Source organism: Zonotrichia leucophrys, chromosome 2 (genome assembly GCF_028769735.1).
Source record: "Zonotrichia leucophrys gambelii isolate GWCS_2022_RI chromosome 2, RI_Zleu_2.0, whole genome shotgun sequence".
Lineage (NCBI taxonomy): Eukaryota > Metazoa > Chordata > Aves > Passeriformes > Passerellidae > Zonotrichia > Zonotrichia leucophrys.
This window is the reverse complement of record NC_088171.1, coordinates 62,443,984-62,469,931: the sequence shown is the minus strand read 5'-3', so window position 1 is coordinate 62,469,931 and position 25,948 is coordinate 62,443,984. Positions and strand designations below refer to the sequence as shown.

The 25,948-nt window shown below is 44.0% G+C and overlaps 1 protein-coding gene across 2 annotated transcripts; it reads left to right on the top strand.

Annotated features, from left to right (window-relative positions):
- Positions 1-8,893: 8,893 nt before the first annotated feature.
- Positions 8,894-12,142, top strand: ID4 (inhibitor of DNA binding 4). 2 transcript variants are annotated; one of them, XM_064705184.1, is made up of 3 exons: positions 8,894-9,580; positions 10,233-10,291; positions 10,701-12,142. In XM_064705184.1, the coding sequence occupies exons 1-2, from the start codon at positions 9,182-9,184 to the stop codon at positions 10,275-10,277; spliced, it is 444 nt and encodes a 147-aa protein (XP_064561254.1). In that variant the 5' UTR covers positions 8,894-9,181; the 3' UTR covers positions 10,278-10,291; positions 10,701-12,142. The 2 variants fall into 2 exon arrangements, with proteins under 2 accessions (XP_064561254.1, XP_064561255.1); XM_064705185.1 differs by having other exon boundaries at positions 8,894-9,587.
- Positions 12,143-25,948: the final 13,806 nt, after the last annotated feature.

Sequence of the window (25,948 nt, the reverse complement as noted above, 5' to 3'; positions counted from 1 at the left end):
ACTTTGGAATGAATTGTTCAAAATGCCCTTATGCATTCGGTTTTATTCCCTTTCAACTCCATGGTGTTTAGTTCCTGCACGTATTTATTTCTCATCAGGAATAATGGCAAGATTTGCTCTCCCAGAGATTTGACCTTAAGTTTATTTTAGCCCCAACACTATAGATCATTCTATCAATTATGAATGTACTCATGTGTACAGAGGAACTGGTAAGCCAGCTCAGTAATGCTACCTTGTTCTGAAAACTTACCTTATAAATAAATTAGGGACATATCTTTATGAAATACCAGAAAGAAATAGAAGATAAAGAAAAAGAAAACGAAAAAGAAAAAGAAAAGAAAAGAAAAGAAAAGAAAAGAAAAGAAAAGAAAAGAAAAGAAAAGAAAAGAAAAGAAAAGAAAAGAAAAGAAAAGAAAAGAAAAGAAAAGAAAAGAAAAGAAAAGAAAAGAAAAGAAAAGAAAAGAAAAGAAAAGAAAAGAAAAGAAAAGAAAAGAAAAGAAAAGAAAAGATGGAAGGAAACCAAAATCTAAAAAGCCACATTTTTCCAAAGATAGGACAGAAGCTAATATCAAAATTGGTTTCTCTGTGATTTGTATTTTCTGTGCTTGCATGTCTGTATGTGAGACAATATACTAGACTTGCAGTAGCCAGACTCTCAGTGAGACATTTATTTCCATAAGTTATTGATGACCCTTTACCTCACAAGTGACAGGCCAAAGTAGAGCCACGAGCAACTTCTGAGAGGTCATCAATAACAACTGAAAATAAATGTTTTATCCAGTCCCAGCCCATTGTGTGTCCTCTTTATGCAATGCCAGTTAAGTTTCATCTGGCACAGTTTTTTGTGGGCTGTAACTACCTCAGCTCCTGTCTGAAGCAATGTGGAAGGAGGGACACACACACACACACACCCATACACACACACACATCCCCATTTGGTTGCTCACACGCTTTGTGGAGTACCTTTTGTGAGAAGCAGAGGTAAAAGCAAGCATCTCTCAGCACATGAGGATGAAACAGTACCCTAAAGAGTGAAAGGAGAGACTGCCACCTTACTAAAACATTAAACACCATAGAGGATCCTGATGCTGCAAGTGCAAGACAGTTCAGGAGAAAGAAGATACAGAGGGGACAAAAAAAAAAAAAGAAGCTGAGATGAAAGGTTGTAAATAAATCATACCTCATGCTAATATTACAAATACAGAACATTCTATTAATGTATTTCTAATAATAATTCATACCATACTGCAAGAAAGACTGATGTATTGTGTGTGTTAAGTTGTCCCTGAGGGCAAAAGAAAACTCTTTTTGTCTATAAGGAATGTGTTACTCCCAGTGGAAAAAGACAGCAATGGACATGGGGTACAACACCATGGGGACATAAAATGTACTTTGAATAATCATCATCACTTACTAAAATGTCTTTTAATTAAACATTTGTGCCTAACATTTCCATTTTTCTTACTCTTTTGCATATGCATTTTCACGTTTTACAAAGTATCATTTTGAGAGCCAGTCCTCAGGCGCTCAGTGTTCAGCAATTATTTCAAGAGGCTGGTCTAAAGTAAGCTAATGACTTTGCATCCAGTTTTGAAACTTCTGCTCACTTGAGCAGTCCCTATATCCATATCCTAACTCAGGCAAATAAGCTCATTAACTTCAAGAAAAACTTTCTATATAAGCAAGGATTTGTGCTGCTTTTCAAGTCAATTTCTCCATTGAGGTAAATTAAGAGATTTGCTTGAATAAAATTTTATCAGTTCTTTAAAGTGTTGAAAGAGCACGTTAGTGGAGCAAAAATTACCAAAATAAATGTCATTAACACTTCAACATAAATATGTAGAAACATACTGGTATCGAGGACAACTTGAAATAGTTACTTAGCATAAGCTGTGTGATTACCCAAAATATTCTCATATATGCACATCATTTAGCTTAAAGAAAACAAAGTGAAACTATAAGAAATTTGCATGCTGAAGCATTTTGAACAGCAATTTTGAATATGTCTTTAAAATAATTTTGCTTAGTTTGTCCCCTGTACAAGAAGCAAAACCATGAAGAATTACTATACAATTACTCCTAAATGGAAAATAGCATTCATTCCCATTTCTTCTAAGAGAAAATTAGTAAGTCATAGAATATATTTAACTGTGAAGAATTGCACTTCATGGATCACTGTCCAATATTCTCCCTACATCCATCTTTCTTTTTCCTGCATCTCCAGCCATTTGCAGTTTGCAGTGTATATCTTGATTTAAATTCACAGTGCTACACAGTGGTTTTCATTTGACAATCCTGTTGCCCTAATAAATATATAAGGTCACTTTAACATATACTATTGCTGAGATTAAACTCATGATGTGACCCTGTCTGCCTCTAAAGGAGACATTACCTGGCAATGGTTTTTTCATGCTCTCTAAACATGAAATCCTGCAAAGAGCAGTTTCTGTCAACAAAAGCTGAGGTCTCTTGTTTTCTTAAGTGACGACTTTCTCAGAAGCCACGCAGGCTACAGAGAATGATCACAGGAAGCAACCTGGTACAAATTAATGCAAAACTCACCTTTTGAGCAGACTGCTTCTTTCAAACACACACAAGTGCATAAGAAAATTAAACTGGTGCTATCATCCTATAAGTAATTTCCTGCTATTCTAGCATTTCTTCTGCAAGATGAAATAAAAGTATGAGGAAAAGCCTTTGTTACTAAGGTCTTGGTAGAGCCTCACGTGTTATGGCAACAGGAACTCTATAGTGGGTAAATAAATAGATAATAAGATTACAAAGATTTCAGCAGGTATGGGAAGTACATGGTGTGGCTCATAAACAGCTGCAGTCAGGGGATTTGAAGATGCATTGAAAAGCTTTTCCTCCACAAACACAACCACCAGACTTGAATTTCTAGTCCTTTCTAGCTTCTGTTCCCAGTGGTGGCACCAATTTGACTTGAACCAAATCCAGCAAACACCATTTTCTATAGTGCCTACATATTTGTCAGGCTGTCACTAGCATGAAACAAAATGCAGAACTGGAAATGAGTATTTGGCAAGCAGGTTATGTCTGAAGGTGACACTGGCCCATAAAAGTACTTTGAGAACCAAGTGACTGCAGTCACACAACACATCAATGCATTCACATCAACACAGAGGAAGCAAAGGTCTCTCCATCTACCTTGGATGTCCTTGCACTCTGGGAAAGGTTGTCTTCACGGTCAGGGAAAAAGAGGTGATTTCTTCTTTTCATTTAAAACATTTTTTTAAAGATTAAAAAAAAATAAACACTGACGATTTTGAAGAATTCCTTAAAACACTCATGGAGAACAAATAATGAGCATGTAGGCATTAGCTTTCAAAATGTAAAATGTTGTATTAGTGCAAAATATTGCTGTTGAGGGTTTTCTTGTGGCATGAACTTAGACTGCTTTTGCTGATGAAGCTCTTCAGGTCCCCTAAAAATAAATACCACTATCATTGGTGTAATGATAACATATGCAGATGAGCATGTGCACATCTAGATACTTATTTAATTTGGGTCGATTTGCCCATTGTCCCTGTAGGCTGCATTATTTGTGTGATTGTAGACCTCTTAATGTAAACTCACAACAAACACAAAAATAGCATGATGTGGTATCATACCATTGGTTTTCAGGCAGATTGGCTGAGGATTTCTGTCTGCAAACAAAAGGTATGACATTGCACATAAATCTGATCTAAATCTACACAAAATAAAATTAAACTTAAGACTCTAAATTCAATCTGTTACTATGTAACTCAGTTTAATGGAGTGTTCCTCAGGAAGCTGCTCCAAATACTCCTGAATTATTTTCCCCTTCCCCACAATAAGCATCTTGATTGCTTATATTTGGACAACACTGCAGAAGGTTGTCAACATGAGTTATCTTTCTTGCCACAAGCCTGCTTTAGTCAATGCAGAAATCTGACATTACCCAACAAACCCAGTGTTTCTGGTCACCTGAACAAAGCAACCTTCTTAAATGACATTAGCCTTCAGCTGACATACAACCACCAGCAAATGCCAGGGCGCCTGTCAGTGACATACCAATGTTTTCTGCTGCTGCAGACTCTCAAAGGGACAAGGTGGCTTTGAACAAATTCCCACAACACAGCCATGCTGGAGACAGCACAGCAAAAAACTCTTGTAGACATGAACTTCATCACAGTATTTTTTTTGTTCTCTCCACTAACTGAGGTAAAATATTTCCTTATGCATTTATTTCAACATTTGTGTAAAAAAGAGCATACTTGACCATCAAGCCATGGAGAAGGGCTTTTTAAATTCTGTTCCTCATCTCTCCGTAATGTCTGTTGTTATGTGACTTTCTTGTAGCATACAAACCTGAAGGGAAGAATAAAATAGTGGGCAGGAGTATGCTCCAGTCATAAGAAGGGTGCTCTAATCTGGGGAACTACATGAACATGCAAGAAAAAGAAACCAATTCTCTTTTGTCTGTGAATAGCTATTGTGAGCAATCAACAATCATTTTTCTTTTTATTTTATATTAAACTTCATGCAAGGGAGGACTGAGAAATTGAAGGTCTTGAAAATCTTTTAGGTTTTCTTATTGAGAAGAAACTTCTGTAATGAACACAACCATAAAATGAGAAAATAAAACCCTCCACATTTAGTAAAGTGTATGAGTTGTATTTAAAATCTGGGTTTGAGGAATATAAGGACAACAGTACTGAAGATGGCTGGTGTTATTTGGGGAAAAGGCTGTGTTAAGTGAAGTTCTGGTGATCAAGAGCTTTGGTGATGAATTATTTCTGGTGAGGAGTGGTAGCAGAAGGCAGATGGATTTCAGTCCATTGGTACACTCTGCAGAGTGGGGTGACTTCTCTGTACTCCCTGAATGCCCAGTGGATCTTCCCTAACCCATTTGAAGGATCCATGGGGTGTCACTGCAAAGGAGCCTGCAGTCTCACCTCCAATCTGTTGCCCAAAGGGACACACAGACATGTAGGAATAATAATCCAGTAAAAGATTTACACAGTCTTTCCTCCATCTCATTCCCCCGCCCAATTTTTCATTTCATATCACTATCCCCTGTTGCCAAGAGGAGTTTATCTATGGTGTTGGATAAGGGAGCACTAAACACATTATACTGCTATTTTAAATGACATCACAACTAACTAGATATTTTAATTGAAGGTAAATAACCAACATTATTGCCTTTTGAATGATAGCAATAGCTGAGAGTAATGGCACCACTGAGGAATCAATTGCTATTTCCCTCATAAACCATAAACCATTCAGAGATTTATAATGCTTTTTTAATGATCAGCCCTTCTAGGTGTTGAGCAGCTCCTCCAAGATCCTGAGTTTCTGGCTGCTTGCTGAAGTCACCAGGAATGGGGAGCAGGGGGTCTCAGTGTCCTGTATCTCTATGCCCACCAGGATGGAACTTGTCACACCAGTTACCAGCCTCCAGCAAAGGAAAGCTTGGGGTTTTACTGCACTGCTCGGACACGGCGTGCCCCAAGCTCAAAAACAAGGACACTTGACTGAACCACTGTTTCATAACCTGCTTAAGAATAAAAATGCATTCAGCATTTGTGTGCATTTCATGCCCTCTTAAGGTAGGTATAGCAAGTAACCTTGTGTAAGTAACCACATTGATTGCTTCCTTCCCTCTGCATACCTTAATGTGTTCCCTGCAAATTTTATCTGTCCAGAGACTATTTTAACTAATGTGTTGGTTCAATGGCATCATATCATGCACAAACATCTGTGGATCCAGAGTGCTGTCAGAGGAAATGCCACACATTCTGTGCTTGGATGGACTGTCCCCCTTCTCTGGTGCCATGACTCAAGAAACAGCATCAATGTCTCAGGTTTATTTTCTCACCTGGAGTCAATGGCATGTTCATATACTCAGACCTGTGCTGACAAATTCAGAATACATTATTCATTCTTGTTAAATTCAATGGGTTTATCCTCATGACACAAGGGCATACAAGGCCAGTCATTACATTTTCATTTTCAACTTGTTTTACTTCGGGTTTGAATCAAAAGTGACTTTTCTAATCTTCAGAGAACACCTATGATGTGGTCTGAACTCATTGATTCTCTTTTAGTAGACCAAACTGGTCCAATCAAGCATTATCAAGGATTTTGGGCTAATATTGCAAGAGGTTCTTACAATGGAATGAATCTTGACTCTGGGTGTGGGAAGAGATCACAGAAAAACCCAGCCAAGACAGATAAATCCCTTCAGCCAGCCAGAAAGGGACCAGATGTTTAAAGATGCACAGAATTTATTTAAAAATCCAAACTTAGTCTGGTGAAAAACGGAAGTGTTAATCCCTATATACTCACATCATGAAAAATATTGCTATTAATGGGACAAAAGCATGAACAACAGCCACTGTTCCTCCTTCTTGTGTACAAGCCTCTTTAGGGATGAAGAGTTTTACCATGCCCACCTAGATGGATAACATTGTGGGTTTTCCAATCTGTTTCTAAAGCAATTTACTCAGCACATCCACCCTAAATTTTGAAAAAAGCAGCCAAGCTAACCTGGTCCCACTTAAGTCAATGACAAAAGCACCAGTGACTTCAAGGAGAGCAAAAGCAGACCTGTTGTCGGCAGGGAATTGGTGGGTAGTGCTCAGCCGAGCATGTCGGACTAGCATGTATCAGCTTCATGAGTATCAAAGGGAGTTACTAGAGGAAAACCCTGAATATTTATAGGGTAGTTGAAGGGGAGGGCTGTTTTTGCCTCTCCCACAAATCTCTGCTGTGATACATTAGCTACATGAATGCAGGAAATCCTCTCGCAACTTCAGTGCTTGCAGCCCCTCAGATTTGCCTTTGTACCCTCTGTGCTGGAAGTAGCCTGATGGAAAAAGAGCTGGTGGGGCATTTCATGGTTCTTCATGAGTTTACAGAAATACTGAGTCATCTTCAAGAACCAGTGTGGTCTCAGCGGATTTGCTGCTCCGGGATGTGTGTTTGTGTGCGTGTACAGAAATAATCTGTCCAAATTAGGTTGGGAGGACTAGAGGGGAACCAGTTACATATTGGGGTTTCCCAGAGATTTCCAGTGAGATCAGAGAAGCTCCCAGAGGGGATTCAGTACAAACAGAACAGCCCAATATTACAGGGTATCTAGTTTCATGCCAATTTTAATTAAACGGCACCAGCAAGATTTGAGCCTGCATTTTCACCATAATTTACAATGGGGTTTTTTTTCTAAACAGCACATCAAATCTGTCCATATTGCCAGGACCCCAGAAACAGACAAAGTAATCATAATACACGCTTTAAGGCCTGTGCCTGCAAGGAAACCCAAGGAGTTTCACTGAATAAAAGCAATGACTACAACACAATAGGGATCATGCAGCCCATAGGTAATGGAAATACACCTTCTCATCACATCCTCCTGATGTAGCATACATCTAGACTGAGGTCTAGATTTACACCTCAAAGATTTACACTGCACAAGTGGATTTGAAGCTGAGAGGAGCCTAACTGCCGTGAATGGCAGTGGCAGCATGGGACAAAATAAGGAAAACAAGAGTGTGAGCATTTCTAAGCAGAGCCTCCAAACACGCGTATTTAAGAGGTGAGAGAGAATGCAAGTGTGCTTCATTATACACTTCAGATGATCCAGCCTCACCCCTCATTCAAGTTCTGGCTTTGACAGCTTCCCACTGTATCCTTTATATATCACCCGTTGTGACTAAGCTTGGAGGGGACATGTAATCATTAATCACTATTATGGATTCCTTCCCTTCTGGTGGGTTAGACGTACAAGCTTAGGGGCAGATCCTGCAGCCTTTTCTCCTTCCTTCAGCCCATTGCCCCAGCAATCAGCCCTGCTTCGCTCCCGGACAGCTTGCAGTGCTGTAGGATCAGGCGCCAACTTTCTTACACCGGCGCCCCATTCAAATACGCAGCGGCTCTTAATCCTTAGCAGGAATTAACAGGAAGTTTCAACACTGCATTATTAAATTAAAAGGTTACAATATGCCACAAGATGACTTAAGCAGGACTCAGGAGTATATGTCTGTTAATTTTAATGCTCTGTCTCGAAGTACAGAACTCTGGACATTTCCAGCATCATATTTAAAACATGGTACATCTACTAATACGTGATCTGGTGCATTAATGGACCAAATTAAGTTACAGGTATGAATTTTACATAAAACGGATTAATATTATATGTCATGGAGGAATTTTAAATACTCCATCTCCATGCATTTTTAATAGTTATGTGCTCTAATTTAATGTTCCCTGGCTTTGCTTTGCTGGAAGTCCCTAAACCCTCCTCCTTCCTTCTCCCTCACGCTCCTCAAGTTTTGCTTGGGATTTTCCCTGCCTGTAAACCAGCGTCCCCAAGTCCCTCAAAAAAATGTGTAAAGCTGGAATAAGTCTCCTACACCGAGAGGATAAAAATGCGATTCACCACCACCCGAGGAGATGCCAGCCCTCCCGGGAAAGGGAACGGGGGAGGGATGGGAGGGCGGGCGCAGCCGCCTCGCTCCGGGTCGGGCGGCGGGGAGCGGCGCCGGTCGCGCGGGGCTGCGCTCGGGATCGCGGGGCCGGCGCCGGGCTCCGCTGGGCGGCGGGTCCCGCCCGCATTCCCGCAGTCCTTCCTCCCCGGCACCGCCTCCTCCTCCTCCTCCTCCGCCCCCTCCTCCCCGGGGGGGCCGGCGCGCGCCGCCCGCCCCCCCCGCAGCGCCACCGCCCCCCTGCCCCGCCGCCATTGGCCGCCGCCGCGCTCCGGGGGGGGCCGCCGCGCCCTGATTGGCTGCGCGCGGCCCCGCGGCGCCCCCCCCGCTCCCGCGCCGCGCTCGCCGGGCCCCGCCGCGGAGCCGCCCGCCCCGCCCGCGCCCCGCGCTATATAGGGAGCGGCGCGGCCAGCGGCGGCAGTAGAGGTGGTTGTGTTTGCGGCCGGGCGGCTGCGGAGCACGGGCTCTTCATTTTAAGAAAAATAATATTTTTTTCCGGAGCGGGCGGGCTCCCGGTGCTGCTCTTGGCGCGGCTCTGCGAGCGCCTCTGGTTACGTTCCCGGGGCGGCCGCTGTTAACGCCATCGAGGCGCTGCGGCCGCGCTCCGCTCCCGTTGCGGGCGGTGCGTGCGCGGCTTCCCGAGGTCGCAGCGGCGGCAACAGCAGGCGGCGGCGGTGGAGAGGGAGGTTTCCCTCCCTCCTTGCGGCACCATGAAAGCCGTGAGCCCCGTCCGGCACCCCAGTCGCAAGGCGCAGCCCGGCGTGGCGGGCGGCGGCGGGGGGCACCCGGCTCTGCGGTGCCTGGCCGAGCACAGCGGCTGCAAGGGGAGCCCGCCGTCGGGCGAGGAGCCGGCGGCGCTGTGCCTGCAGTGCGATATGAATGACTGTTACAGCCGGCTGAGGAAGCTGGTGCCCACCATCCCGCCCAACAAGAGGGTCAGCAAAGTGGAGATCCTACAGCACGTCATCGACTACATCCTCGACCTGCAGCTGGCTCTGGAGACGCACCCAGCGCTGCTCCGGCAGCAGCCGCCGCCGCCCGCTCTGCACCCAGGCAGCTGTCCCGCGGGCACCCCCCGGACCCCGCTGACTGCCCTGAACACTGACCCGGTAAGAGGTGCGTGATGCCCGAGCGCGGGGAGCGCGGTGCTGAGCAGAGCGGCGTGGCGCGGTGGTCGGCGCCGGTCGCCGTGGGAGCGCCCCGGTGATGTGCGGCTACTCTCGTGCCCGTGGCTCTGCCGAGAGCCGTGGCTCCCGGAGGGGACGGGGCGGATGGGCGCAGGAACGCCCCGGCGGTGCGCGGTGGGTGCCCGCATCCCCTCGGTGCGGGCAGGCTGCCGCACGGTGTGTGCCGTGTAATTACGGCCTCTCGAGGGAGTACCTGTAGCCGGCGTGTTCGCTCAGTCGGGAACAGGAGCGCTGTTCCGCGCTTCCCAGCCTCCGCGCCGTGCCGCGAGCGTGAGGGGCTGTGGGGGCCGTGCACATGGAGCGCAGCGTGCTCTGAGGGGCGGGAATCGGGGAGCGACTCCCCGGTACGGGACCCACGGTGGCGGCGCGGGAAGCGGCGTGCCCCGGCACCCCGGGCTTGCCGCAGCGCTGCGGTGACCCCTTGGCTCTGTCCCCCCGGGGGCTTCCCTGAGCGCTCCCGACGGGGCTATGGCAGTGCCTGGGTGCGCGGAGGAGGAGGGGGTCTGGGCAGTGGGGGGTGTCTCCGTGTCGCTTCTCCCCAGTTGTTAATTTGCCGTGTTTGGTTGCTGCGCAGGCAGGCTCTGTTAACAAGCCGGGGGACAGCATCCTCTGCCGCTGACCGCCGCTCCCCAGGTGAGTGCCGGGCGGGCGCGGGGCCGCGGGCGGGGGGCGCGCAGCGCCCGGGCTCGGTGGGGCCGCTCCGCGTCCTGCGGGAAGGGAGCCTGCCGAGGGGGGACCAGAGCCCGGCGAGAAATACTTGCAGGCGGCTTTGGGGTTTTATATTTAATTACGGGGTGGTTGTTTTATTTTCCCTAACTACCGGGTGGTTGGGGTTTCCCCCCTCCCCCCGCGGAGCGCCTCTGGCTGCGGCGTGCAGCTGCGCATCCCTCCCTCCGCCTGGCCCAGCCTGGGAGCTGCGGTTGTTGTTTGACCTGGTTTGTTTTGGGTTGTTGATCAAGCATGTCTTGTGTTTTGTTGGTGGCGCCAGTCGGTCTGGAGCGGAGCGGTTCACACACCCCCTCTATTCATTCCTCTCCCACAGGTGTGCGGCGGCGCCGCGCAGAGGCAGCGCGGGGGGCGGGCGGCGGCGGGGGGGCCCGGCCCTGCCCCGCCGCTCCGGAGCAAGGAGCCATCCAACCCCCCGAGCAGTTCCCATGCTTCACCCCGGCAGAGCCAAGCCTGTTCACCATTTTGCACGTCCGTAGCGGTCCCCCCCCGTGCCCAGCTCCCCGTGTCCTTTTTCCCCCTTTCCCCCCGGTTCCGTCTCTTCTCGTCGTTCCCGGCCAGCTGTGAGCGGCGGCGTGTCCCACGGTGGCAGCGGGAAAAGTTGCGACTCTGTCCCGGGATAGAGGACCGACCCTAAACCAGATTTTAGAAACCTTGTAACTCTTGAGGGACCGAGCAGCCGAATCTTGAAGCTTTACTAATCTCCCAGAGCATTTGTAGATATATTTGACATCTATTGTTTAAAATAGATGGATTTTATTGGGGCCCAGGGAACTTTCTTATCCCTGCAGGAATGTTACATACTGTATAGACAAATGAGTGACATTTCATACTGTGTATATATAGAGATGTTCTATAAGTGTGAGAAAAGTATATGCTTTAATAGACTACTGTAATTATAAAATATTTTTAATTAAATATTTTTTGTAAATATTATAAAGGTGTGTATGTTTTTTTTAATCTGTGGGAGCTCAAGTACGGAGCTGCTAATATGGAAATATCTTAAATGTTTAGGACTTTTTTTGTCCCCAAATGTCCTTTAGACTCGAGAGTTGCAGCTTTAGCTAGTGGTCCTGCATGATTGCATGAGGTGTCTAATTGCAAATAAACTTGTTTGGAGTCCATACAACGTGTTTTCCTCAATCTAGACTAAAAATGTTTGTAAGTGTATTATACATTTTGAGACTACACTTTTGTCATTTAGGCACAGGGATTTTTAGTGCATTCTATAAAAGTAGCGGTAAGATGTGTTTTTTACTGAGACAATAAAAAATTCTATCTAGTTTTTTTGCATTCCGGGGGCAATGCTTTAGATCTCTTTATCAGTTTGGTTTGTTTTTTTAAATCTGGTCTTGAATTAGATCAAGAAATTTGTTCGGAAGCTTCATTTAGCGCCAAAAGGTTTTATCTCAAATTTGTGTTCCTACAGCTTATTAATTGCTTAAAAACTGAAAACTGTTCTCTGCTTGCAGCCAAAGGGCAAACCATTAACAAAAACAGTTGCTGTTTCCTTCGTCCAAAGAGTATTAATAGTGAACTGCAGAAGGGCACATGGGCTAAGTCATTATGATCAGTGATGTAAATTCATCTTAAAATGAACTTAAGTAAACCAAAAATCGGATAACTGCGTCAAGATTATTTTTCTAGTACAAAATTACTTACATTTCACTGCAGCTATGTTACAGTTAAAATCCTGTTTAATCTCTGTGATGTGTAACTACTACATGTGAACATTAAACTAGATTTACCTGTCTTTAACCGTGATTCTTCAGCTTATTTCTTCAATCCTCTGAATTTGCACATTCTCCTCGCTATTTGTGTGTAGCATTTGACGGGTGAATTATTTTCACGGCAAGCTCTTGTACCATCAGGTCCTGCTGGCTGTAAACTTGTGTCCAGGCTCAGTGAAGGATCCTCATCTTGTGTGATCAGTAGCCTGCACACTAGTGCAATGGGATAGTCGGAGTGGGAGAATTAAGTAGGATTTAATTGGGTGCTTTGTAAATAGCTAGCCAACTGTGTGTGTAACATGGTCTGTTTGACTAAAAAAGAGGATTTGTTTCAGATTATACAAGTGTCAAAAGTACTGTAACCCAAGGGAGGACTTCTATTAAGTTAAATATTTATAAGGAAATTAACTATGGGGGCCATTAGGTATTGACTACAGTGATAGTGTCAACAGGATGAACACTTTCTTTATCAAAATAATTGCGTGAAGATCAAATCAAAAAGTGGCTAACAGATCTGCAAACACAAGGCCTCCTGTCACTGCAAGTGCTTTAAAGGCACAGGCATTTTACAGCCTGAGCTGGCGTTTAAGAGATGGGGAGTGGGTCCCTGCATTGTATTTCCCCAGCTCTGCCGGTGAACTTTTAGTCAATTTATTGAGCAAAATACACGTTCTTGTAAAATTAAGTCACAAACCTCTTATCCTGGATTGTGCCAGCTATTTTCGTGACAGTAGCAATGCTATCAATAGGTTTTTTGCTGCACTTTGGGAATTTTTCCGTTGTTTTAAAAAAGAGAGAATCAACGGTCTTTTTCCAAAGGATTGGTTTAAATTTACATTGATTTTCTTTGTTTATCCTATTAATATTTGTCATTTCTCTGCTTACTTCAGCTTGTACAGCTCAGATTATTTTGTATACAATTTTTCAGTAACATTGGTTCTCAGTACACTCATTTGTTGCTATCCACTGTTGCCAAATTATAGTATTCCATTACATAGGAGAGGAAGCAAGCAAGGGGTGCTGTCCTAAAACATATCTTGTAGAGTTTCTAAATATCAAAGCTGACGTATCCTGGGAGAGCTGGTAAACGACTGAGCTGCTCTTCAAGGGAGGACGTACCAAAGCCTGGATTGTTTCGGGTCAGGGCAGTCCCCCGGTGAGTTTAGCAGCTTAAGGGTTTGGGTTGCTTTTTGGAAGACTTGCGGTGCAGCAAGTTAGGACCTTTAGAAAATGAAGTCTTAATAAAAAGCTGTGAGAATGTTTCCTGTTAAATGTAGGATTCTTCAGAAATGTGAAAGCCTGCATATAGCACTCGGACTAGATTACAATAGATGCTGGTCTTCAATTATTCCTTAGGCTACATATAAAACTAAAGGAATATCTAATTGCTTGCTTCCTGATGCCTGGGATCAGTACAGTCCTAAGTGCAGCCATAATTATTTTCTGTTTTTCAAAGATTTGAGAGTCTTTCATCATACAGTAATCCCGTATCTTGTTTAAATCATGTTTTCCATATAGCAAAAGGCGTAAATGTTTGAACAAAGGCAAATTAAAAGGACTCTTTCTTCTAATGACTTGAATTTTCTCTTAGTCACAAAAGCATTCCTTAAAAGGAGCTTTTTGATTGCGTGATGAGAGTTGTGGTGAGGCTGCCAGATTAGGAATTAGGATACCAAATTCTGTTCCCAGCTCTGCTACTGAGGCTCTTTTGTGACCTTGAGCAAGTCACCGGCTGTCAAACAAACTTCCAGTTTTCCGCTTGTACCAGTGGCAACATGCACTCATCTTTACAGAAGCTAGGAGATGAAACAGGCAAAATGCATTCCTGTTTTAACACCTTTCTTATGCAGAGCAAGTTTTGGGTAAGAGGGAAACATGGGGAAAGCTGGGGTGATTACCAGGAGCTTTCCTAAGGAGGAGCTGGTTGGGAAATACATTGCAAGTAAAGGTTGCAAGAACCTCTTTTCACAGAACACTGAAATTGTCAAGGACTAGAAAACAGTCTCTAGGAGGAATAGATGAGGGAGCCAGGTATTTTCTGTCCCTAACTCGAATGCTGTCTGCAGAACACAGCAATAAACGCTGCTAATGCTGCATGTCCATTTTGGTGAGCAGAAGCATGGAGGTCCCTCCCAATCCTTGCAGGTGCTGAGGCTCCCCTCTGAAATTTCCAAGTGACAGAAAAGGTTCATTCCACATAAAAGCCAAATGCCAGCTCCTGTGGCATTTTTCCTGCTGTTTCACACGGGAATGGTATTTATTTTCACTTTCTGTAGCGTTCCTTTTAAATAGTTGCATTTTCAGCCACAAGTGAAGTGGTCATAAGGAATGCCATAGCTGTCCTGCTGGTTGTTCCGAGAGTTAATGAATAAACCATGTATAGGATAAACAGGTTTATGCAAATGCAAAGCAGCACTTTACTATTATTTGTATTTTCAAGGCTTTTGTAGTCGTAGAACTCACATTTCTGTAAAACCTTTACAGTTGGAAAGAAGAAACCACGGTACAAGTAATTCAAGTATTTGTTTTAGATGCAACACAATTTACTGGTTTCTCCAATAGTAAGGTTTGCAATACTGAATAGAGTGGTTCCAAAACAGTATTGAAAACGTTCTGCTCTCCAGTCCCAGAACATGTGATCTGAAAACACTGGCTAAATATATTCCCCCATACAACTGCTTGCTTTTTTACATTAGAAAATCTACCCTTTACTCTCATTCCTGGGTAAGAGAAAACTTGCGTGCTCTGCCTACCAGTAGAGCTTGCTTTGCCAAATGTCCAAAGCAGGCACGCAGGCACCAGCCCTTGGAGCACATCAGAGCTGACTGGGGACTGGGCAGCCTGGGGCTGTACAGCACTTGGGAGCTTGGTTGCAGGCAGTTGCCAGCCATATGCCAGCATCCCACGGATCAGAGGCAGTCTCTGAGCCACTACATCCCGGTCATACCTTCTTGAGAAAAACCCTTTTCCTCTTCACAGCCTGAAATAACAAAATAATTTGCAGGGTATGGCATAAACTAAACATGTTGCAGTGTAATCACAGCAACATGGATATGTGGAGGAATTTTCTAAGTTGCTATCCCTCCTCCTTAGGAAACATCTGCCAGAGAAAAGCCGTGTCACCCACGGAGCGCTGGGGAAGGAGCAGTGCAAACCCTTCCGAGTGCTGAGCCCAGGCACAAGCCTGTCAGCCAGATGCTGGTCCAGGGCAATGGACCTGGCTGCTGGGTGCACTAAGTACTCCAAGGCGGTGTTTCCCCCTGGTTTGTTCCTCTTGAAGGTATTAGGGGCTGCTTTTAGTCAGTGCTTGGCGGTGCTGAGGCAGTTGAGGACCTGTAGGCACATCTGCACACACAGAGATGCAAACGATGCCAGTGGGTTGCCGTTCCCCGCCTGTCCCTGTGTCCCTCAGAGGGCCACGGGCTGGGAGAGCCGAGCACTCTCCTGGCAGCTTAATTCACCATAGAGGACGCAGCAGTGGCTGGAATGAATTAGTCCCCATTTGTAATTTCTTGGCCTGTAGGGAGAAGAGCTGGCACCCCGGACTTTGGCAAACAGAGCCAGGAGCATTCCCTCCCCACATGGAGTGTGACAGCAGCACGGCACGGGATGTGGGGCCGGGCAGTGCGGGCTTTTCTTCCTTTGATGGGCATGAAACACACTTTGACACGGGACAAGGATTGGTTTTTATTTTCTTCTCTTCTTTTTTTTTTCCTTTTCTCTACTTTTTTTCTTTCTTTCTTTTCCTTTTTTTCCTCTTTCTCTAACCTTCTTTTAGCCTCGGGTTTACTTCCTTTTGGGTTTCTTTCCCCCCAAAGATGATGTGTTTGTCAACTGATAGGATGCACTTGCTTCTGGTAAAAGAAGCACTTTGACAATTTTCACAACATGCATAATTTGCTTAAGGACCATAATGGCTTCTTCTGAACCATGTGTCATGTAAATAAATATTCCAATGATTTTTAACATGAATATTATGTACTCCATAGATCAATGACTCCTTTGAAGCTCTTAGCATTTATCCTGTAAGTTCCTATTCAGACATTTTTAAATATGTGTTATTTATTCAACAGGCTATCTTTTCACTCAGAGATGCTGATGTCTGTGTTTGTAGCAGTCTAGCAGCTACATCTTGTTTAGAATATTTAAAAATCAGTATTTCTTAGTCTTTGCAGCAGGTTGAAAATATTCCCATAAAAATTCTGTAACAGGAAAGAACACTTCAAATTATTAAGACTGAAACATACATCTATTTAGGATTATTTTTTAAAGACCCGGTCTTCTGTTCCCTTCTACCTTCTCCAGCAGCCCTGAAAACACGCAGGGACAGAAGCAGGTGATGTGTGGGCTGCAGTGCAGGAATTCAGTCCCTGGGAGGGTTTGGGAGGGTAACAGTGCCTGGACTCAGGGGGACAGATAGACACAGTGCTACAAATGAACATTTCGCCTTGACTTTTGCTGTGTCTGTTCAGAGACTGGGGGGTCCATCCCAGCAGGAGCATCACAGCACTGGGGCAGCAGTCATGGAAAAGGACGTTGCCTTCTCCAGTTTAACAGGAAGCAAGTTTCTTGGTTCATGTGCAGGACAGGCTCACCAGGTAAACAGGAGCCCATATTACCAGCACTGCCTTGTGAGCTGCCCCAGGACTTCAGGTGCCGTCAGGGTTTTTTTGGGGCTGTGGTGTTTTTGAGGTGCTTAGAGGCTCTGTGCCATGCAGCTGCCAAAGCCAGGGGCAGGTGTGAAGGTGCAGTGCACGTGGAAGCAAAAGCATGGATGCAGATGACTTTGTGCCTTTGCAGCTATTAGCCAGGGCAAATCCTTTCCTGTTCTCAGAGCATGGGGGAGCAAGCAGAAGTTCAATCCCCACCTCAATAGAAAGCTGCAAGGGGAACCCAGTGAGCTCCTGGGTCCTGGCAGGAGTAGCCCATGAGATAAGAGGGTCTCTGACCTCCATGCAGGCTAATGAAGGAGGAAAACCAGGGCTGAGAAAGATAAAGTTCATATTTAAATGCAGGCATCTGCAACAATAGAGGTGGAAACATAAAAAATTGCTATCTAATTCATTTGCTTGTAGTATGAAGGCTTTTGTCTCACCTTGTTTAAACAGTCCCACTCCTGTGTTTAGTTTACTTGTGTTAATATCCCCCAGAGGCTTCATCATTTGCTATTGATGAGCATACACAAAAAAAAAAAAAAAAGGTAGTGCTGTCCAAGCAATTAATTCTCTTTCCAAGTGTTTAAAATTCAGCATGTCCCTTCAGTTCCAAAGGTGCTAGATCTTCAAAACCAGCAAGCTGCTCACAGTCAGCTGGGAAACCCCAAGTTATTTTGGAGCACATAAAAACATTCAGTGCTGATAAATACTCACGCTGTGTTTTGCATCTTCATAATTTGGGATTCCTTTTACTTGACATATGCAATAAATAAAGCAATAAATAAAATATGCTTCCTGCCTCAAGGACGTCTCTCTGTGTAAGTTGCAACCCAGTGTACAAACCCCTTCCAAACCAGCTGGTGCTACACATCCACCATGTTCCTTATTCTAATTCAGGGACACCTTCATAAGAAGGTGACTTTGAACAATGCTCTTTAAAACCATGATGGAAGCAGATGTGGATAAGGATTCTAATAAGAATAAAAAGCAGTAAAAATAGAGCAGTGCTTTAGCTGGAAAATGGTAAAAAAAATTTCATTAGCCCTTTTTGGTGAAAAATGTTACCTAAAGCATTGGAAACTCCAGTGACTCAGCTCTTGGATCAAATGCCCACCGGAGTCTTTCCATCACCTTCAGCAGATGTCAAATGGCGAATTCACATGAATGAATGGGTACATTTAGGTCTCTGTAGTGCACTGCTTTGCATGGACAAAATCGCATTATGCTTCCTCCAGGCCTCAATTAGGAGGTAGGTTTTGCCATTTTTTGCCAATTTACCCTAGACCTACACTGTTGTCACTGGTATAAGAAGTTGGGGGTAGACTTCAACCAAGCAGAACAGCACCAGGAACCACAGCTTTTAACTTTCTCCTATTCTAAAACCATGACAGCTCTCTATGCAAAGACTTATATGTGATACAATAGCAGCAGCAGCTCCATCAGGGCACAACGATGAAGGAAATTAATTTTGAGGCTCAGCCTGTCCCGGGCTTGGCCTTGGACTCAGTCTCATGTTGACTACAGAATTATAGAAGGGTTTGAATTGGAAGGGACCTTAAAGATCATCTAGTTCCAACCCCCCTGCCACAGGCAGGGACACTAGACCAGGTTGTTGAAAGCCCCATCTGACCTGGCTTGGAAATACCTGGAGAGTTACAAAATTCTCTTTTTCATTGTCAGATGGGTTTTGAGTTGGGTTTTGCCATGAGTTTGCCCATGTTTAATTTAGTGGGGAGAGTCAGATTCTCACTGCCATCAGTCGCTGGGGAAGCTTGCATCGTATTTGGCTTGTATGCTGAATATCAACAAAGCTATCCGTCAGTATTTGCTTGGATTCATTGAAATATTAAAACAAATGCTTATGTCTGTGTTGCAGGGCAAGGTCTTCTTTATTTTGCTGGGGCAATAGCCATATTGAAACAAATTGTATTTTGTTTTCTTTCAGACAGGTGTGATGGCACACCTGCGGAGCTCAGGCTTGAATAGCAACTTGTAACCTTTTGTGGGTACGGTGGGGGGCAAATCCTGCTTAACAAGGATGTCAAACTGATCTTTGTTCCCTTCTCCCAACCAAGTATCTGTGGCAACAAACTGGAGACAGGTAAACAATCGGCTTCTGCTACCGCAAGCTTTCCATTTACAGTTCACCAGGAGCTCTTATTATATGAAAGGAAAGGGTGGATGTGGTGTCAACACAAGGTAATAGTAATATTATTTGAACAGGTGTGTGGGGTGTTGCTAAAGTGAGCGAGCAGGCAAGCTGTAGGGAGCAGTTTGTACAGGGCTGTGCATGTAATAACCAGAGCTCACCCGTGTGTATTATCATAACAATCATGTGTGGCCATGGGTTTCACAAGAAGCTGGTCTGATTTACCTGGTGCATTAAACTAGTTTTGTTGTTTCTCACTTCCTAACTCCCTTCTGGAAAAGAGCCTGAAAAAATACACATGCTAAGAATTTGGTAAGCAGACCCACAGTGCACACAACTACAGATAGATAACCCACCAGGCCACAATTATCCCCCAGACTCCACTCCTCCACAGGCAACTTTGCTGCTGATTTACGTCTTGGAAAGAGAGAAAGCAGATTAAGCATCTCAGGACTGCATTACAAAGGGATGGCAGGTTTGCGGCAAGTGTTAAGGCACCGTGGAATTGGGAGAGTCGAGTACCTCAGCAGTTTTGTCTATACATCTATTCTCTGTAATGCAGTTAATTTTAATAATGTATTTCCAGTCTGTGATGTGTGTTAAATTGATATGTATCTGTGATTCGAATGTATATTCATCTCTGAGTGTATAGAGTTAGATGAATATCCTTTCAGCAAGAAAACTGTGTGCCACAATAGAGAATGGAAACAGTAAAAATAATCTTTTAGATTCTGCTTTTAAGGAGACGACTGGAACCACATTAGCAAGGATTAATGCGGTAGGTACATACCTTGCTGAAATTTGCATGCTTCCATTGTGGGAAAGTGAGAAACAAAGGGAAAAATCATACCCTGATGTGCTCTCCAAGTAGAGCTATATGCTATGATTCACTGAAGACAGCCATGGAGGTTGCAAAACAGAAATTAAGAGACAATATAAATTATGTGAGGGTGTTCTAGACAATTAGACAACTCGTTGGTCCATTTACAGTGCTGCTTGTAGCTTTATATCAAATCTGATGGAAGAGTGACAAATTTTAAGCAAGGAAATTTTTCACTCTCTCCTCTCCTTAAGCCCTACTTTGTTTAGAGATATCGTAATGCGTATCCTGAGCATTTTAATAAGAACCTATTGCATGCCACTGGTTTGTGCAAACAGTAGTTGCATTATTACAGAGGATGAATTAATCTTGCAGGCGTCCATTTGTGTAACTCAGATCAGGCAGGGTTTATTTGCGAAGGGCTGACCCTGCTTCCTGGCAGGTTCGCCAGGAGCTGCCGTGCCAGATTCCCTGCGGTGGATGCGAGAGGGTTCAGCTGGCACATCCCAGGGACCGAGGGGACCGAGGGGACAGTCACATGGCAGGGGCTGTGATGGCAGCGGCACCGCGTCCCGGGCTCCACAGGCTCCTGCAGGGATTCCTTAGTGGGTATTGAAGGTGGTAGCAAACGAGTATTCTCAAAGCTTGGGTCTGCATTCTTCTGGTAATGCAGATTTAGCCCAAGGTCACACAAGAAACCTTTATTTCAAGCAGCTTGCTCCGTCTTAAGGAGAATTGCTACAGCATTTCCCTGTGTACACATTTCATTAAGTAAATGCTTAATAGCAGGGTGGCTGTCATCTTAGGGCAAATATTTTAGAAATCCCTTGTTAGTCACATCAGGTGTGCTTCTTCAATATTGCAACATCTGTTATTTGTTAGATGCAAACAGAGAATGAAAATGTGTATTTGCCTTGTCCTGGGCTCTTCAAGTAATTCAGGCAACCTGGCTGAATGTGCCGGAGACAGTGCTGACAGTACAGTTATGTCAGGAGGGTAAAATTGCACCAAAACTTGAGTAGGGGGTAAACCAAAAAGTGTTGTTATACGCTTGGGTGCCCTCTAGATCTTTTACAATCCAGTGTGTACTTTAAATATACCTTGATCCTTGGAATTTCCTTGTAGAAGTCAATGCTGTGCTGCTGTTCCAGCAGGACAAACACTGGATGGGCTCTTCACAAACAGTGGGTCAGTCACAGTCAACTGAAGGGAGTGTACTCATGATCACAAGGGTCTGGCCTTCTGCAATAAAACAAGCATTTTGATCTTCCTTTGCAGGTATGATTACTTCCCACTAGAAGATGCATATTTCGATTTTTGCATCACAAATGTCTGATTCTTTGCTTTGGATTAGTTTTGCTGGTTTTTAAGCAAATACTGAAGTAATCAAAAATAACAGCCTGGTAGTGTTTTAGGCGTAGTTTGAAGAATTTAATTGAATAGGGACTTCAGAGAGAGGGCAGTGGATTCTTAATTACCTCAGGCACAGTTTAGCACTTTGGTCATGTATGGTATTGTTGTGGGGTGCATCAGTCTGTTAGTTGGCTATTGAGTGCAAAAGTCGATGGCAAAGTCATTGTGGTGTGCTGCAGAAACAGGATTACAGCTGCACAACAGCCTAAGCAACAATTCCTTGAACATGGATGGGATATATTCATTAACATCATCAATCAATTAAGACCTTGTTTAGGTATGATTTGATAAACATATATATATATATATATATATATATAACTCCTAAGAATATTGCATGTCTTCCATCAAATTTAATTTTTCAGAATGTTCGTCTATTTTGCGACTGACGATTTTCACTTGCTTACATTCTTTCACATGCTTGGGAGTCGTCCCCTTCCTTTGGATCAGCCTAAGGAAAATGCTGCCCTCTCTTGAATTTGAGGACGCAGTGCACCTCCTGGCAGAGGCTGCCAGGGGAGCAGGAGGCAACAACACATTCCTGAGAGATGCTCATGGCTTCTGCAGGGCTGGTGAGTGTTGAGAAAGGCAGCACTGTATTTTAGACTAGTAAACAGGGTTAAGAGTATTGTTCCGAAGGATGTAAATTCTCTAAAATAGAAAGTTTCTCTCTTCGGAAAGGATTTGGAAAACAAACAAATATGCTTTATTCCATTATGGAAACACCTTAGCCAGGAAAATGTCATTGTGTCCCGTGCCTGCATAGAGAGGAGTCCAAGTTCTGAAATGCTTTGGACTACTTTCACTCAAATTTAAGTTATTTCTTTGACTGTTTCAGTTGTGGGTTTTGCCGAATGCCCATCTAGATCTTGCAGTCAAAGGAAAACTTACTTTCTGCTTGGCGTTCTCTGAAGGACGGAGGACGTGACTGGCTGCCACTGGTCCTCTGCACCAGGAAAGAAACACTTGGGGTCACTCTAGTGTGTGACAACCCCCAGAGCTTTCCCACTGGTGTGGAACCACTGGTGTGTTGCTTGTAGAAACCAACATGTCACTGCCTTGAACAGCTTGGTCAGGAGATGTGTCTCCAGCTGGAGGGAGGAGGATGTTTCTCCAGCTGCTTCTCCTCTTCTTTGACAAGCATGGATAGGATGTACTTATCTTGTGTCTTCCTTCAAGGAGGGATTATACAGGGGAACTTGTGGGAAAAGGTATTCTGGAGTAGGTTCTGCCTCCATTTCTTCAACAGGGGCATTAAAACAATCAAACAAAAAACTCTCCCCTTCTCCCAAGACACCCCTGCTTGTGGAAAGATGTGTACTTTTCTGCTGGAAGCAAGGGGTGAAAAAGACCATTAGGTGATGTGCAGGAGGGATTGCCTAGAAAGTAGTCCTACAGCAAGCCACATCCCTAGGAGGGAGGATGTGCAGGTTTTGGTTTGTATTAACTCCAAAGATGGCAGTGCACTCATGAGAAACAAGTTTCCTGGACATCAGATACTGCATGAGAGGAAGGTGAAGCAGCATGTGCATTGTGGAAGACAAGGAGTAAAACATACATGCACATCTAAACCCATGCTCTTTTTCTTTACTGTTGTTATTTAATAGGTTTTTCTGAACATACAGCTCCCCACCCAGCCCTCTTGCAGTTCTCAGAAGCTAAAAGACAGGGAGGCAGCAAGGAGCCACATGCAGGGAAAATGATTGGCTAACAATAGCTGTGAATATTGTTAGTTACATGATTTGTGCAAAAGGACATACTTCTTAATATTTATCTCACTTTTCTGCACCTACAGTTATCTTGGTTTTGTTTTTTACACAAATGTGAGGGTGATTAATCCCAAATGCAATCTGAAAAAGGATAAACAGAAGGAGACTGAGCATGTGTATGTCACTTGCACTGTATACTACCTCATCTATATTAAATATGAGACAAAGTAATAAAAATAAACAATACAGTATTGTGTCAGTTGCAACTCAGGCAGTAACAAAATATTGCCACATTTTTTCTTACAAAGCTGGCTGTGTGGTGGCTGGAAAGACCCCTAAAGCACATAAAGCTCTTATCTTCATACATTTCCCTAAAGAATAATAGATCAGTCGGTGCTCTGATGCTGTTTTAATAATGTACAATTTACAATTCATTTGGTTACCAAGCACTCACAGTATAATTAATTTCACAGACCCTTTCTACATATTGGCATGGTTTATGACAGTACAGAGGGAAGATGGGAAAACGCTGTTCCCCCTGCTGTCACAGGAGAGTGCCTGGATGATGTGTCACCTGGCTGGTCTCACAGCAGTCCTGCCTTTGTTGGTGTGAGAGGGCTTGATTTCCCCTCTCCTTCTGCCCCAGCTCCCAGCTGCCTTTCCCATCTCCCACATGAGCACCTCCATGGAGGATGTTGCCTTGGGGATGAGCCAGGCTCATCCTGCAGCTCCCCCTTTAGCACTGAGCCAGATCTGCCCCGTGCCTTTGAGTCACAGCAGGCCCTGAGACCTGCTGCAAAAGCTAAGGGGAGCCAAGGGGAAGGCTCAAGGACAAAAGGCAGGTGACAAGCCTTCAGTGCCTCTCAGCAGTGCCTCCCTTCCCCCTGGCAGCTGGGGACAGGAGCGCCTGTAAGGAATACAGGCATTGCTCCAGTCAGGAGTGACTGTCCATCCGAACTGTCAGTGCACCAGCCCAAGCCTGATATCATTCAACAAAACCAAGGCATGGAAAACAGGGGGAAAGGCTCCAGGAGTGGCAGAATACATATTGTTGGGGGCTTTATTTCCACAGTCCTGATATTTTTTCCCTTTATGGTCATCTGTACAGTTGCCTGAGAGATTTAAATAATGGACTCTCTCTGCAATGAATGGAGCTGCTGTTCTGTGATGTCTTGCACATCAAAGCAATTTTTTTTGAATCTGCATTTACCTCTTTGATAAAGACAACACTGTGAGGAATTCAGCAACTGCAGAGAACCTGCGGGTCTGCACATCCACCCGGAGCTTGCTTTGACAGCAGTGTATGAATTGCTATTGAAGTGATGGTTTTGTTTCCATTATCAAATAAACAGGGGTTTCCTTTTCTGAATTTCCCAAACATTATTTTCTTGTTTGAAGTTCTTGATTCCTATAGATGCACAGTGTATGTATACACATACATGGCTACTCGTGTATATGTATATATATATATACATATATAGGCACACACACACACATACATATATATAGTTCTGTTAGATATATATAAATGCCTGAGGGTAGAGGTCACAGTTTGTGAAGGCTGAGCACACAATCCTGGATATAAACACACAAGTACTCACACGAAATGCAGCTTGAAGCTAGGTTTACTGATTTTCTAAAGCGACAGTTACAGTTTATCTCTTTTTTTCTTAGATGTTCAAAAGCTGGTTTCTTCCAGGGACTAAAGAGCATTGTAAGCCACAGCCCCAAAAAGTTTGATTAGCCCCTGTGTGGTTTTCACAAGACATTAACGGTAAGAGGCACATCTCTTGCACTGTGTCTGCAGCTGGCTACTCAGTCGTAATGATTTGGTTTCCTAATCTCTTGAACAAAAATATGGGGAGGCAGAGACCATGAGATACTGCTTTCACTTTTTTTTTTCCATATGGGATCTGGCAGCTAATTTGCCAACGTATTGATGACCTGCTGCTCTTATTTTTTATGTCTATAGAAATTTGACTCTTCTGTGAATCAGGGCATATCTGTAAACTAAGTGAAACCACAAAGGGTTATTGAGGACATCATGTACATATGTATAAAACATCAGCAAGTATTATTATTATCATCACCAATTACTATTATACACAATATATTCACAATTTAAAGCTAGTGTGGATAATGTATCACAGGGTTCAGTTCAAAACAGGGCTCAGAATCTCTCCCTTGCAGTCAGGTTTACAGAGGGTTTGAAGCAGTGCTCGTGTGGCATGAGAGGGCTGAAGGAGCCCTATTTCCCCAGGAGAGTGTTGGTCTCTTTTCTGCCTGAGAGAGACCACCCAGGGAAAACCTCATGCACTCCTAAAATGTGGATAGTAGCAAACCTGGAAAACTTGGCTTTTAACCTTTGAATATCAAAGAGTTAAAATCTAGCCTTCAATCCACGTGAAATTTTCCAAGCCTATGGTTTTGGAATGGATGAATGTCTGTGTAATTATTTATTATCTGCTTTGCTACCTGTTTCATTTCTCCCCTATACAATATGCCTCTTAGCATAATTTTTTTTTTCAGTTCAAAAATATCTTGTTTTGACTTGATGCTGCTCAAGAGATAAACGGAACTGTGTTCATAAAATTCCTGCAAGCACTAACCTGGTTGCAAGACAAAACTCTCTACTTTGAATTTGCAGGTCTGTATATAGCAAAGATAAGGAAAGAAAAGAGAAGGAAAGGAAAGAGAAGGAAAGAGAAGGAAAGGAAAGAGAAGGAAAGAAAGGAAAGGGAAGGAAAGAAAGGAAAGGAAAGAAAGGAAAGGAAAAGGAAAGGAAAGGAAAGGAAAGGAAAGGAAAGGAAAGGAAAGGAAAGGAAAGGAAAGAAGGAAAGGAAAGGAAAGGAAAGGAAAGGAAAGGAAAGGAAAGGAAAGGAAAGGAAAGGAAAGGAAAGGAAAGGAAAGGAAAGGAAAGGAAAGGAAAGGAAAGGAAAGGAAAGGAAAGGAAAGGAAAGGAAGAAAGGAAAGGAAAGGAAAGGAAAGGAAAGGAAAGGAAAGGAAAGGAAAGGAAGGAAGGAAAGGAAAGAGAAAGAAGAAAAAAGAAAGGAAAGAAAAGAAGAAAAGGAAATGAAAAAAAAAAAGA